At 36.6% G+C, this 16,459-nt stretch overlaps 1 protein-coding gene and 1 pseudogene across 1 annotated transcript; both read left to right on the top strand.

Moving 5' to 3' along the window:
- Positions 1-6: 6 nt before the first annotated feature.
- Positions 7-4,678, top strand: LOC142179017 (pleiotropic drug resistance protein 1-like). The gene is given in 14 exon segments (XM_075248823.1): positions 7-51; positions 149-541; positions 630-911; positions 1,008-1,324; positions 1,406-1,566; positions 1,651-1,911; positions 1,988-2,163; positions 2,257-2,589; positions 2,706-2,996; positions 3,092-3,175; positions 3,247-3,608; positions 3,704-3,875; positions 3,960-4,177; positions 4,238-4,678. Coding segments are annotated over 13 exon segments (3,315 nt in total). The 5' UTR covers positions 7-51; positions 149-178; the 3' UTR covers positions 4,533-4,678.
- A 2,088-nt stretch (positions 4,679-6,766) lies between these two features.
- On the top strand, positions 6,767-14,349 carry LOC142179014 (pleiotropic drug resistance protein 1-like; annotated as a pseudogene).
- The last annotated feature ends 2,110 nt before the right edge of the window (positions 14,350-16,459 follow it).

Below are 16,459 nucleotides of genomic sequence, written 5' to 3'. Positions count from 1 at the left end.
GCAGCAACAGAGGGACAAGAGGCCAATGTTGTTACAGATTATGTTCTTAAGGTAATAAAAATTATGTCCAATAATTTTCTCTTCATTTTCCATAATGAAAAGGTAGAAGAAATTTGATAACAAAGTGATTTGTGTATTCCATCTGTAGCTGTTGGGGCTGGATATTTGCGCAGATACAATGGTGGGAGATGAAATGATAAGGGGTATTTCAGGAGGACAAAAGAAGCGTGTGACAACAGGTGAAATGCTCGTTGGACCGTCAAAGGCACTTTTCATGGATGAAATCTCAACTGGATTGGACAGTTCTACCACTTACTCCATTGTGAACTCTCTAAGACAATCTGTGCAAATCTTGAATGGAACTGCTGTGATATCTCTCCTGCAGCCAGCACCCGAGACCTACAACTTGTTTGATGAGATTATTCTGTTATCAGATGGGCAAATTGTTTATCAGGGTCCGCGAGAGGACGTCCTTGGCTTCTTCGAGTCCATGGGTTTCAAATGCCCAGATAGAAAAGGCGTGGCCGACTTCTTGCAAGAAGTATGTCTTACAATGGCCTACGACTAATAAGGTTGAGAAGCCTAGATCCAGTTTCCCTTCTGATGGTGCAAATTTGAACTCTTTGCAGGTGACATCAAAGATGGATCAGCAACAATATTGGGTGAGGAGGGATGAGACTTACAGGTATATCACATCAAAAGAATTTGCTGAGACATATCAATCATTCCATGTTGGGAGGAAACTTGCGAATGAGCTTGCAGCTTCATATGACAAGAGCAAAAGCCATCCTGCTGCTTTGACAACTCAAAAGTATGGTATAGGGAAGAAAGAACTCTTAAGGATCTGCACTGAAAGAGAATTCTTGCTAATGAAGAGGAACTCATTTGTTTACATCTTCAAGTTCACTCAGGTGGCAATTTTGTCTTATAAATTTGTGTTTTCCGGTCTCTATCTCATCATATTTACTTGCAAGTGCTAATGCCTCTTTGTTTTGATATGTTTTCAGCTTTCAATTATGGCGCTCGTGACAATGACCCTCTTTTTCCGAACTGAGATGTCTCGTGATAGTATGGATGATGGAGGAATATATGCTGGTGCCCTCTTTTTTGCGGTTGTTATGAATATGTTTAATGGAATGTCTGAGATAGCCATGACAATTTATAAACTTCCTGTCTTCTACAAGCAAAGGGACCTTCTCTTTTTCCCTTCATGGGCTTATGCAATTCCCTCATGGATGCTCAAAATCCCTATAACATTTGTTGAAGTTGGTCTATGGGTGTTCCTCACTTACTATGTCATTGGATTTGATCCGAATCCTGTAAGGTAAGGGAAGAAAAAGATGATGTAGGATAAAGATCAGGTTCCTTTTTCTCGTGATTACTAGACAATAGTATATTTTTGTAGATTGTTCAAACATTTCTTGCTACTCATATTAGGAAACCAGATGGCATCAGGATTGTTCCGCTTCATTGGGGCAGTTGGACGGACCATGGGAATAGCTAATACATTTGGAACATTTGCTCTCCTTTTACAATTTGCATTGGGTGGATTCGTTCTTTCGCAAGGTATATTTGGTGATTTTTATGTCTGTAGAAGCTTTTGACTTGCCTAAACCAACTAGTGTTAATAGTCTATGGCTAATGTTGTAGATAATGTTAAAAAATGGTGGATATGGGGTTACTGGTCTTCGCCATTGATGTATTCTACGAATTCAATTTTTGTGAATGAATTTGATGGGAAAGAGTGGAAACAAATTGCACCAAACGGAATTGAGCCACTTGGAGTTGCAGTTGTAAGATCTCGAGGGTTCTTTCCATATGCATACTGGTACTGGATAGGTATTGGTGCACTTATTGGATTCGCAATCCTCTTTAACATCTCCTACAGTCTTGCACTTGCTTATGTCAACCGTGAGTATCTCTCGAGTTTCTACATTTAATTTTCCCTAAGGCACAAAGAATGAATTTTTAGTATGATTTTCTACAGCAATTGGCAAGCTGCAAGCTATGATACCAAAAGACAGTGAAGATGCCAAAACAACTAGCAATGAGAAAGAACAGTACAATAGTGAGAGTCAGAGTAAGAAAAAGGGAACGGTTCTTCCATTTGAACCGCATTCCATCACCTTTGATGAAGTTATATACTCTGTTGACATGCCTCAGGTAACTAGCCAGGAATTTTTATTGATCAGTAACTACTGATGCTAATTCTGCATTTCAACAATATATTACTGAACTTTCCAATGATACTTGCAGGAAATGAGAGATCAGGGCGCCACTGAAGATAGATTGGTACTTCTGAAGGGTGTCAATGGAGCTTTCCGGCCCGGTGTTTTGACAGCTTTGATGGGAGTTAGTGGGGCTGGAAAAACAACATTAATGGATGTATTGGCTGGAAGAAAAACAGGAGGATATATTGAGGGTGGTATTAAGATCTCTGGCTATCCTAAGAAGCACGAAACATTCGCACGTATATCTGGATACTGTGAGCAGAATGATATCCATTCACCTTATGTTACAGTTCATGAGTCATTAGTATTCTCAGCTTGGCTGCGTTTACCTCATGATGTTGATGAAAAGACTAGAAAGGTTTGCAACTTTTGAAAATTTCCTTCCATAACATGAATCTCTCGCCCAAAAATCCGTTAAACACAACAAAGAAGGTAGAAATCATATCACATTTCCTATTTATTATCCTTCTGCAGATGTTTGTCGAGGAAGTTATGGAACTTTTGGAGCTTACAGTATTAAGATCAGCATTAGTTGGTTTGCCAGGAGTTAACGGTCTCTCAACTGAGCAACGCAAAAGGTTGACCATTGCAGTGGAACTAGTGGCGAACCCCTCTATCATTTTCATGGATGAACCAACTTCAGGTCTGGATGCAAGGGCTGCTGCGATTGTGATGAGAACTGTTAGGAACACTGTTGACACAGGACGAACCGTTGTTTGTACCATCCATCAACCTAGTATTGACATTTTTGAATCATTTGATGAGGTGAATTTAATACCTTTTTGAACTCTATCAATCTAATAATGTGTTCTTCTTTCTCGTTTGACATTGCATACTAATATAAACACCACTCTTTGCAGCTATTTCTAATGAAACGAGGAGGACAAGAGATATATGTTGGTCCATTGGGTCACCGTTCTTGCCATTTGATCAAATACTTTGAGGTAAATTGTCTATGTGATCAAGAGCTTTCCCTTTTTCGATTAAATACTAAACTAATATTTCTTACATTCAGTTAATGTCTGGGGTAAGTAAAATACAAGATGGTTACAATCCAGCCACTTGGATGTTAGAAGTCACAACCTCGGCTCAGGAAATGATGTTGGGAGTGGATTTTGCTGATTTGTACAAGAGATCAGATCTTTACAGGAGGAATAAAGTGTTGATTAGTGAACTCAACGCTCCTCGTCCAGGTACGAAAGACCTGCATTTTGACAGCCAATACGCACAGCCATTTTGGACCCAATGTATGGCTTGCCTTTCGAAGCAACACTGGTCATACTGGCGTAATCCTGCTTATACTGCAATCAGATTTCTCTTTACAATCTTCGTGGCCTTGGCCATAGGGACAATGTTCTGGGATCTTGGTACTAAAGTGTAAGTCAAAACCTATGAGACGAAACAAGTACTCATATAATCTGGAAATTACTAAATTCTTAATGCTAAAAGCTTCTTTTTTTTTTTTGTTACAGGGGTAGCAACCAAGATCTATTTAACGCTATGGGATCAATGTATGCTGTTGTTCTCTTTCTTGGTTTTCAAAATACAGCATCAGTGCTGCCCGTTGTAGCCGTTGAGCGTACAGTATTTTATAGAGAAAGAGCTGCTGGAATGTATTCTGCCTTCCCCTATGCCTTTGGACAAGTGAGTAGAGAATTTAACTTCTTATAAGCCAATTTCTAGTAAAATAGTCTAAATTACACATAATTTTATTTAATTATCTTGCAGGTTTTCATTGAAATGCCGTATGTCTTTGTGCAAGCTGTTGTCTATGGCGCCATTGTCTATGCTATGATTGGATTTGAATGGACAGTAACCAAGTTCTTTTGGTATTTGTTCATCACGTATTTCACTTTCTTGTACTTCACCTTTTATGGTATGATGAGCGTTGCTGTTACTCCAAATCAAAATATTGCGCAAATTGTCATTGTCTTCTTCATTGCCATGTGAAACGACCTGTAAGTTCTTAAAACACTTTCATTTTTATTACATGAACATCAATTTAGAGCTTGAAAATGACATGTTTTCTTCGTTGAAAAACAGCGTATGCCCATATGGTGGAGATGGTACTATTGGGCTTGTCCTGTTGCCTGGACTTTGTATGGTTTGGTTGCATCACAATTTGGAGACCTCCAAAACAAAATAACTGATGATGAAACAGTGGAACAATTCTTGAGACGTTACTTCGGGTTCAAGCATGATTTTCTTGGAGTAGTTGGAGTTGTGATTGTTGCATATCCTGTACTTTTTGCCTTCATATTTGCTTGGGCTATTAAAGTATTCAATTTCCAAAGAAAATAGAAGATGTTATACCTGCTAAAGATCTATATGAAGAAAACCGAGGAAGAGATTGACTATAAAACTACTGTATACATGTTACCGTTTGGACTAGCATTTCGATGTTTACGTCAAATTAAATAATTTAAGCTTAGCAGTTAAAAAATAAAGTAAATATATATATCTGTTAGGATTTTGCCCTGAATATTTAATATATTAGGACCCTATTTCTTGAAGGAAGGAAAAAGACTCCTAAAAGGAATAAATCTCTTTCATGACTTTTGTCCTTTTTTTGAAGGAGAAGTTTTGTACTTCTATAAAATTAGATCGATTAATCAAACCATATTAAACTATTATGATTAATTTAGTATATTTTTTTATAAAATACATAAACAAACACTTAAAATTGGTCTCGGTTGTTACTTAAATACTTCAACTTATCAAATGATCATCTAGACACTCTTGGACATCAGACACTGACATGGCAAAGTGTGGGAAGAGAGTGGTAATATGATCAGGAATAAGAATAAAAGAGAATAGAAGGGGAAGTAGACGAATCAGTCACAAGTTGTTGGCCTGGCCGTCCCGGGGGAAGGAACGGAGAAAGGGAAACTAGAAGGAGGAGGTTAGTGTCGGGAATGATCATTTGGTAAGTTGAACTGTTAAAGTGACCGTTGAGGCCAAATTTAAGCGTTTGTTAAAAACTCTTGTTGCTGTATCTTTATTGAAATAAAAACTCTTTTTTTAACTTATGTTTGGGCCACTTTTAATTAATGTCAGTTTTAAGTCATGCAAACTTGTAACACATCACATTAGCTCCAATGCTAGTTTTAACTCATGTTTTTTTTTAACACCCGAGCTCTTATTTAACCCATGTTTAATCTTAATGCGTGGGCTCCTTTTAACCCATTCTTGGGCTTCTATTAACCAATGCCAAAAATTTTCAACCTATACCTATTTTTAATCATGACAAGCAACAATGGTGAAGGTTATGTGAAGAAGACGAATAAGTTTTTTGATACGAATAAATTTTGGTTCCGCCGCTGCCCCGGTCGTCAATGTAAAAATGCATGTTTTACATATGATAAAGGCACGCTGATATTCTTCTTTAATTGCTTGTGTAGTTTCTACTTTTAGATTGAATGAACTGCCCTATCTATGAGGGTTTACAAGTGGATAGGAGAAAAGACTAGGGAGATATGCTATGTCAACAAGAGGTGAACCCACTAATTATAGACTCTTTAATTTATAGTCTGTTTGGACTGTTGCATATCATTAAAAGATGTAGTGTAGACTAAAAAAAACTTTTATAGATTGAATCAGGGTAGAGCTAGGGGTTTAGAAAAAAATATTGTATATACAAGATTAAAAAAATTATTTATCATATATATATATATTATTTATATACTAAAAGTGGGAACACTTTTAAGTAAAAAGTTAAATTACTAATTTACCCATATAAATTAAGTGACAATTTTAACCTTAGAAGCAAATACTATTCCAACAATATGATAAAGGCACGCTGATATTCTTCTTTGCTTGTGTAGCTTATACTTTTAGATTCAATGAACTCCCCCATCTATGAGGGTCTATAACTGGATAGGAGAAAAGACTAGGAATATAATGCTATGCAAACAAGAAGTAAACCCACTATTTAGAGACTAGGTATATCTTTAAAAGATGGAGTGTAGACTAAAAAAAACTTTTAGACTGAATCAGGGGTAGAGTTAGGGATTTAGAAATTTACATTGTGTATACAAGGTTAAAAAAATCGGATATATATATATATATATATATATATATATATATGTATGTATGTATGTATATGTTGAATTCCTTTTGACTTCTTCACAAATTTACTTTTTCTTATCCCTAATGAAAATTTTGTCTCCAAGATAAATATATAGGAGTAACCCAATTCATTTAGTTCCAAATGTCAAATCTTAAGCATATGAACTCTAAAAGAGAAATTTGACAGTTTTCTATTGTTGATAGACTACAATATAACCAGAATGACCAATAATACTGATTACTGGTCCATATCTGACCATGTATGACGTTCTTAACATTTTTATAACTAGTGGCTGATGATTTTAATGCAGTACTTTTTAATGTATCTATTCAACAATACCTAATTAGAGAAAGCATTTTTGCAAAATGAAATTTTCCTAAAACCAAAATAACTACTATTAAATAGCCCGGCTTCTTAATTTAGCTTCTTTTGCTGCTATATAATAACTCCTTTAGCTTCAAACTTTAATAACACTCTAACTTAGGCTTAGACAGTGGACACAAGAAGAAACTCAAGAAGTTTTCCTAAGAAATTCAATTAAGCATCAGTATATAAGAAGAAGAAAAAGAGCTAGAATTTCTTGCATTTTGATTAAGTGGTTATTGGTTCAAAATGGAGCCAGCAAATATAAGTGATTTGAGAGGGAGTAGTTTGAGAGGGAGCTTAAAGTTAAGTGTGAATAGTACTAACTCTATATGGAGGAACAATGGTGTGGAGATTTTTAGTCGTTCGTCGAGAGATGAAGATGATGAAGAGGCTCTTAAATGGGCAGCTCTTGAAAAACTTCCAACATTTAATCGTTTAAGAAAAGGTCTCTTATTTGGATCTCAAGGTGCTGCTGCTGAAGTTGATATACATGATCTTGGTTTTCAAGAAAGAAAGAACTTGCTTGAAAGGCTTGTGAAAATCGCCAATGAGGATAATGAGAAATTCTTGTTGAAACTCAGGCAAAGAATTGACAGGTAAGTGAATGCATCTTTTTGTCCTCTCTGTATGTGTGGTTTTTCCTTCTTTGGGCTATATTATATTGTTGGACAAAAAAGATCTATATAGATGATACCAAGTAATCGAGATTAAATTTCAGTAATATTAGTATATTTACTTTAGGTTCAACGTTTGTTAGGAGTCTTCGAGCCATGTTAGAGATTTATATGTTATTAGCGAGTCTAGAGATCTTGTAGTGTTAGAGGAAAAAGGTAGTTCAATGCACTAACTTCCGCTATGCGCAGTATCTAGGGAATGGTCGGACCACATTGAGCCTTATTTATGCATTCTTACCTTGCATTTCTCCAAGAGGTTGTTTTCACGGCTTGAACCCGTGACCTCCTGGTCACACAGCGCATATATTACCGTTGCGCCAAGGCTCTCTTCAACTTGAAAAAAACTAGTTTTTATAATTTTTAACTGAGGCGTGCTTAAATGGAGCGCCATGGACAATGATGATTCACATAGTCGGGGTCCGACTTGCTTAGAATAGAGACGCAATAGTTGTTATAGTGTGGTTTATCTATGAGTAGCTGTTCTTTTCCCCTTGCTTAGAATAGAGACGGCGTACAATAGACCCGTGTGGTCCGGCCCTTCCCCGGACCCCGCGCATAGCGGGAGCTTAGTGCACCGGGCTGCGCTTTTAGTTGTTCTTTTCCCCCTTAATTTAAGTGGTTTGACTTTGCTTCTTTTTTTTTTTCTTTTTACAGAGTTGGGATAGATTTGCCATCAATAGAAGTAAGATATGAGCATCTAAATATTGAGGCAGATGCATATATAGGAAGCAGAGCTTTGCCTACATTTACCAACTTCATGACTAATTTTCTTGAGGTAAAAATCTAAAAGAAATTCTTAATTTCAAATCTCACATTCTCTTTTACCAAAAGGGTGTTTGAAACTAACATTTTTTTCTTCTTTTGGGGTTCATAGACAATGTTGACCTCTTTCCATATCCTACCAAATCAAAAAAGGAAACTCACTATTCTTAATGATGTGAGTGGTATCATTAAGCCTTGCAGAATGACTTTGCTTTTAGGACCTCCAGGTTCTGGTAAAACTACTCTTTTATTAGCTTTGGCTGGAAAGCTTGACCCTGCCCTTAAGGTAAGATCATTAGTTCTACATATTAATCAGATTAAGTTATATGTACTGAGAATATAAAGATTAGTTACCATTTTTTGTGTAAATCAGGTTGCTGGGAAAGTGACCTACAATGGACATGAAATGAATGAATTTGTGCCACAAAGAACTGCTGCTTATATTAGCCAGCATGATTTACACATTGGAGAAATGACTGTGCGAGAAACGTTGGAATTCTCTGCCAGATGCCAGGGAGTTGGCTCTCGTTATGGTTAGCATTTTGTGTTGAGATTTAACTAACATAGATATATCAACTGATGTTTCTTGGAACAATTTTGCAGATATGTTGGTTGAACTGTCAAGAAGAGAGAAAGCAGCTAAAATTAAGCCAGATCCTGATATTGACATCTTCATGAAGGTAAAAGACTATTACTATATAATGTTTAGATGTTGTTGGACTAAAACTCCCAATGATACTTTTAACATTGTGTGATATTGTTAGCTTTGGACCAAGCTTGCACGATTTTCCCCAAAAGATCTCATACCATCAAGAGATCCTTATACCTTATATGTAGGCTCTCAATCTTTACAGCTACCGATGCGGGACTTTGTTTGTTCACCCAACAATCTCCCTTTAGAACGTGGCCCACTAACATGATACACAGGTCTCCCCCTTAAACCAAGTTCCACGTGGCCTATTACCACGATCCACGCGTCAATTTTCAAGATTCATTGTATGCCACCCAAATCATCAAAGTACCTATGACAACGAAGCCCGCAACTAGCTTTTTCTTGTATGCGCATCTCCAAGCTCGTAAGGGTAATCAAATCGAGCCCCCCAACATCACTCTATCATCACCATACTTGTCTTGTTGAACCTTAGCTCTGCTACCAATTGTTGGGCTAAAACGACCCAATGATACTCTTAACGTGGTGTGATATTATCCCATTTGGGCCAAGCCCGCACGGTTTTCCCCAAAAGGTCTCAGACCATTAAGAGATACTTACCCCTTATATGTAGGCTCCCAATCTTTTCAGCTACTAATCTCGCCACCTACCTTTACAGACAATCTCGCCACCTACCTTTACAGACCGGATACAAAATTACAAAGGAGAAACTGTTTGAAACAAATTGAAGAATAGTATAAACGGTAAAGGTTTTAGAAAAAAAAGAAAAAAGAAAACAAGTCTACTAATTCCTAAAAAGAGCACATAATACCTTTCCGAGGAAAGTAAAAGGAAAAGACAATACCAAAAATTAGCTGGTATCCGTAGCAATTTGTTAGTAATTGAACCAAGTTGAAAACTTGCTTTCCTGAAGGCAAATGCTTATAACCACAATTATTTTGTGACAACGTAGGCAGCAGCAACAGAGGGACAAGAGGCCAATGTTGTTACAGATTATGTTCTTAAGGTAATAAAAATTATGTCCAATAATTTTCTCTTCATTTTCCATAATGAAAAGGTAGAAGAAATTTGATAACAAAGTGATTTGTGTATTCCATCTGTAGCTGTTGGGGCTGGATATTTGCGCAGATACAATGGTGGGAGATGAAATGATAAGGGGTATTTCAGGAGGACAAAAGAAGCGTGTGACAACAGGTGAAATGCTCGTTGGACCGTCAAAGGCACTTTTCATGGATGAAATCTCAACTGGATTGGACAGTTCTACCACTTACTCCATTGTGAACTCTCTAAGACAATCTGTGCAAATCTTGAATGGAACTGCTGTGATATCTCTCCTGCAGCCAGCACCCGAGACCTACAACTTGTTTGATGAGATTATTCTGTTATCAGATGGGCAAATTGTTTATCAGGGTCCGCGAGAGGACGTCCTTGGCTTCTTCGAGTCCATGGGTTTCAAATGCCCAGATAGAAAAGGCGTGGCCGACTTCTTGCAAGAAGTATGTCTTACAATGGCCTACGACTAATAAGGTTGAGAAGCCTAGATCCAGTTTCCCTTCTGATGGTGCAAATTTGAACTCTTTGCAGGTGACATCAAAGATGGATCAGCAACAATATTGGGTGAGGAGGGATGAGACTTACAGGTATATCACATCAAAAGAATTTGCTGAGACATATCAATCATTCCATGTTGGGAGGAAACTTGCGAATGAGCTTGCAGCTTCATATGACAAGAGCAAAAGCCATCCTGCTGCTTTGACAACTCAAAAGTATGGTATAGGGAAGAAAGAACTCTTAAGGATCTGCACTGAAAGAGAATTCTTGCTAATGAAGAGGAACTCATTTGTTTACATCTTCAAGTTCACTCAGGTGGCAATTTTGTCTTATAAATTTGTGTTTTCCGGTCTCTATCTCATCATATTTACTTGCAAGTGCTAATGCCTCTTTGTTTTGATATGTTTTCAGCTTTCAATTATGGCGCTCGTGACAATGACCCTCTTTTTCCGAACTGAGATGTCTCGTGATAGTATGGATGATGGAGGAATATATGCTGGTGCCCTCTTTTTTGCGGTTGTTATGAATATGTTTAATGGAATGTCTGAGATAGCCATGACAATTTATAAACTTCCTGTCTTCTACAAGCAAAGGGACCTTCTCTTTTTCCCTTCATGGGCTTATGCAATTCCCTCATGGATGCTCAAAATCCCTATAACATTTGTTGAAGTTGGTCTATGGGTGTTCCTCACTTACTATGTCATTGGATTTGATCCGAATCCTGTAAGGTAAGGGAAGAAAAAGATGATGTAGGATAAAGATCAGGTTCCTTTTTCTCGTGATTACTAGACAATAGTATATTTTTGTAGATTGTTCAAACATTTCTTGCTACTCATATTAGGAAACCAGATGGCATCAGGATTGTTCCGCTTCATTGGGGCAGTTGGACGGACCATGGGAATAGCTAATACATTTGGAACATTTGCTCTCCTTTTACAATTTGCATTGGGTGGATTCGTTCTTTCGCAAGGTATATTTGGTGATTTTTATGTCTGTAGAAGCTTTTGACTTGCCTAAACCAACTAGTGTTAATAGTCTATGGCTAATGTTGTAGATAATGTTAAAAAATGGTGGATATGGGGTTACTGGTCTTCGCCATTGATGTATTCTACGAATTCAATTTTTGTGAATGAATTTGATGGGAAAGAGTGGAAACAAATTGCACCAAACGGAATTGAGCCACTTGGAGTTGCAGTTGTAAGATCTCGAGGGTTCTTTCCATATGCATACTGGTACTGGATAGGTATTGGTGCACTTATTGGATTCGCAATCCTCTTTAACATCTCCTACAGTCTTGCACTTGCTTATGTCAACCGTGAGTATCTCTCGAGTTTCTACATTTAATTTTCCCTAAGGCACAAAGAATGAATTTTTAGTATGATTTTCTACAGCAATTGGCAAGCTGCAAGCTATGATACCAAAAGACAGTGAAGATGCCAAAACAACTAGCAATGAGAAAGAACAGTACAATAGTGAGAGTCAGAGTAAGAAAAAGGGAACGGTTCTTCCATTTGAACCGCATTCCATCACCTTTGATGAAGTTATATACTCTGTTGACATGCCTCAGGTAACTAGCCAGGAATTTTTATTGATCAGTAACTACTGATGCTAATTCTGCATTTCAACAATATATTACTGAACTTTCCAATGATACTTGCAGGAAATGAGAGATCAGGGCGCCACTGAAGATAGATTGGTACTTCTGAAGGGTGTCAATGGAGCTTTCCGGCCCGGTGTTTTGACAGCTTTGATGGGAGTTAGTGGGGCTGGAAAAACAACATTAATGGATGTATTGGCTGGAAGAAAAACAGGAGGATATATTGAGGGTGGTATTAAGATCTCTGGCTATCCTAAGAAGCACGAAACATTCGCACGTATATCTGGATACTGTGAGCAGAATGATATCCATTCACCTTATGTTACAGTTCATGAGTCATTAGTATTCTCAGCTTGGCTGCGTTTACCTCATGATGTTGATGAAAAGACTAGAAAGGTTTGCAACTTTTGAAAATTTCCTTCCATAACATGAATCTCTCGCCCAAAAATCCGTTAAACACAACAAAGAAGGTAGAAATCATATCACATTTCCTATTTATTATCCTTCTGCAGATGTTTGTCGAGGAAGTTATGGAACTTTTGGAGCTTACAGTATTAAGATCAGCATTAGTTGGTTTGCCAGGAGTTAACGGTCTCTCAACTGAGCAACGCAAAAGGTTGACCATTGCAGTGGAACTAGTGGCGAACCCCTCTATCATTTTCATGGATGAACCAACTTCAGGTCTGGATGCAAGGGCTGCTGCGATTGTGATGAGAACTGTTAGGAACACTGTTGACACAGGACGAACCGTTGTTTGTACCATCCATCAACCTAGTATTGACATTTTTGAATCATTTGATGAGGTGAATTTAATACCTTTTTGAACTCTATCAATCTAATAATGTGTTCTTCTTTCTCGTTTGACATTGCATACTAATATAAACACCACTCTTTGCAGCTATTTCTAATGAAACGAGGAGGACAAGAGATATATGTTGGTCCATTGGGTCACCGTTCTTGCCATTTGATCAAATACTTTGAGGTAAATTGTCTATGTGATCAAGAGCTTTCCCTTTTTCGATTAAATACTAAACTAATATTTCTTACATTCAGTTAATGTCTGGGGTAAGTAAAATACAAGATGGTTACAATCCAGCCACTTGGATGTTAGAAGTCACAACCTCGGCTCAGGAAATGATGTTGGGAGTGGATTTTGCTGATTTGTACAAGAGATCAGATCTTTACAGGAGGAATAAAGTGTTGATTAGTGAACTCAACGCTCCTCGTCCAGGTACGAAAGACCTGCATTTTGACAGCCAATACGCACAGCCATTTTGGACCCAATGTATGGCTTGCCTTTCGAAGCAACACTGGTCATACTGGCGTAATCCTGCTTATACTGCAATCAGATTTCTCTTTACAATCTTCGTGGCCTTGGCCATAGGGACAATGTTCTGGGATCTTGGTACTAAAGTGTAAGTCAAAACCTATGAGACGAAACAAGTACTCATATAATCTGGAAATTACTAAATTCTTAATGCTAAAAGCTTCTTTTTTTTTTTTGTTACAGGGGTAGCAACCAAGATCTATTTAACGCTATGGGATCAATGTATGCTGTTGTTCTCTTTCTTGGTTTTCAAAATACAGCATCAGTGCTGCCCGTTGTAGCCGTTGAGCGTACAGTATTTTATAGAGAAAGAGCTGCTGGAATGTATTCTGCCTTCCCCTATGCCTTTGGACAAGTGAGTAGAGAATTTAACTTCTTATAAGCCAATTTCTAGTAAAATAGTCTAAATTACACATAATTTTATTTAATTATCTTGCAGGTTTTCATTGAAATGCCGTATGTCTTTGTGCAAGCTGTTGTCTATGGCGCCATTGTCTATGCTATGATTGGATTTGAATGGACAGTAACCAAGTTCTTTTGGTATTTGTTCATCACGTATTTCACTTTCTTGTACTTCACCTTTTATGGTATGATGAGCGTTGCTGTTACTCCAAATCAAAATATTGCGCAAATTGTCATTGTCTTCTTCATTGCCATGTGAAACGACCTGTAAGTTCTTAAAACACTTTCATTTTTATTACATGAACATCAATTTAGAGCTTGAAAATGACATGTTTTCTTCGTTGAAAAACAGCGTATGCCCATATGGTGGAGATGGTACTATTGGGCTTGTCCTGTTGCCTGGACTTTGTATGGTTTGGTTGCATCACAATTTGGAGACCTCCAAAACAAAATAACTGATGATGAAACAGTGGAACAATTCTTGAGACGTTACTTCGGGTTCAAGCATGATTTTCTTGGAGTAGTTGGAGTTGTGATTGTTGCATATCCTGTACTTTTTGCCTTCATATTTGCTTGGGCTATTAAAGTATTCAATTTCCAAAGAAAATAGAAGATGTTATACCTGCTAAAGATCTATATGAAGAAAACCGAGGAAGAGATTGACTATAAAACTACTGTATACATGTTACCGTTTGGACTAGCATTTCGATGTTTACGTCAAATTAAATAATTTAAGCTTAGCAGTTAAAAAATAAAGTAAATATATATATCTGTTAGGATTTTGCCCTGAATATTTAATATATTAGGACCCTATTTCTTGAAGGAAGGAAAAAGACTCCTAAAAGGAATAAATCTCTTTCATGACTTTTGTCCTTTTTTTGAAGGAGAAGTTTTGTACTTCTATAAAATTAGATCGATTAATCAAACCATATTAAACTATTATGATTAATTTAGTATATTTTTTTATAAAATACATAAACAAACACTTAAAATTGGTCTCGGTTGTTACTTAAATACTTCAACTTATCAAATGATCATCTAGACACTCTTGGACATCAGACACTGACATGGCAAAGTGTGGGAAGAGAGTGGTAATATGATCAGGAATAAGAATAAAAGAGAATAGAAGGGGAAGTAGACGAATCAGTCACAAGTTGTTGGCCTGGCCGTCCCGGGGGAAGGAACGGAGAAAGGGAAACTAGAAGGAGGAGGTTAGTGTCGGGAATGATCATTTGGTAAGTTGAACTGTTAAAGTGACCGTTGAGGCCAAATTTAAGCGTTTGTTAAAAACTCTTGTTGCTGTATCTTTATTGAAATAAAAACTCTTTTTTTAACTTATGTTTGGGCCACTTTTAATTAATGTCAGTTTTAAGTCATGCAAACTTGTAACACATCACATTAGCTCCAATGCTAGTTTTAACTCATGTTTTTTTTTAACACCCGAGCTCTTATTTAACCCATGTTTAATCTTAATGCGTGGGCTCCTTTTAACCCATTCTTGGGCTTCTATTAACCAATGCCAAAAATTTTCAACCTATACCTATTTTTAATCATGACAAGCAACAATGGTGAAGGTTATGTGAAGAAGACGAATAAGTTTTTTGATACGAATAAATTTTGGTTCCGCCGCTGCCCCGGTCGTCAATGTAAAAATGCATGTTTTACATATGATAAAGGCACGCTGATATTCTTCTTTAATTGCTTGTGTAGTTTCTACTTTTAGATTGAATGAACTGCCCTATCTATGAGGGTTTACAAGTGGATAGGAGAAAAGACTAGGGAGATATGCTATGTCAACAAGAGGTGAACCCACTAATTATAGACTCTTTAATTTATAGTCTGTTTGGACTGTTGCATATCATTAAAAGATGTAGTGTAGACTAAAAAAAACTTTTATAGATTGAATCAGGGTAGAGCTAGGGGTTTAGAAAAAAATATTGTATATACAAGATTAAAAAAATTATTTATCATATATATATATATTATTTATATACTAAAAGTGGGAACACTTTTAAGTAAAAAGTTAAATTACTAATTTACCCATATAAATTAAGTGACAATTTTAACCTTAGAAGCAAATACTATTCCAACAATATGATAAAGGCACGCTGATATTCTTCTTTGCTTGTGTAGCTTATACTTTTAGATTCAATGAACTCCCCCATCTATGAGGGTCTATAACTGGATAGGAGAAAAGACTAGGAATATAATGCTATGCAAACAAGAAGTAAACCCACTATTTAGAGACTAGGTATATCTTTAAAAGATGGAGTGTAGACTAAAAAAAACTTTTAGACTGAATCAGGGGTAGAGTTAGGGATTTAGAAATTTACATTGTGTATACAAGGTTAAAAAAATCGGGATATATATATATATATATATATATATATATATGTATGTATGTATGTATATGTTGAATTCCTTTTGACTTCTTCACAAATTTACTTTTTCTTATCCCTAATGAAAATTTTGTCTCCAAGATAAATATATAGGAGTAACCCAATTCATTTAGTTCCAAATGTCAAATCTTAAGCATATGAACTCTAAAAGAGAAATTTGACAGTTTTCTATTGTTGATAGACTACAATATAACCAGAATGACCAATAATACTGATTACTGGTCCATATCTGACCATGTATGACGTTCTTAACATTTTTATAACTAGTGGCTGATGATTTTAATGCAGTACTTTTTAATGTATCTATTCAACAATACCTAATTAGAGAAAGCATTTTTGCAAAATGAAATTTTCCTAAAACCAAAATAACTACTATTAAATAGCCCGGCTTCTTAATTTAGCTTCTTTTGC

Source organism: Nicotiana tabacum, unplaced genomic scaffold (genome assembly GCF_000715075.1).
Source record: "Nicotiana tabacum cultivar K326 unplaced genomic scaffold, ASM71507v2 Un00171, whole genome shotgun sequence".
Lineage (NCBI taxonomy): Eukaryota > Viridiplantae > Streptophyta > Magnoliopsida > Solanales > Solanaceae > Nicotiana > Nicotiana tabacum.
The sequence above is the reverse complement of the archived record's forward strand: the minus strand, read 5'-3'. Positions and strand labels throughout refer to the sequence as shown.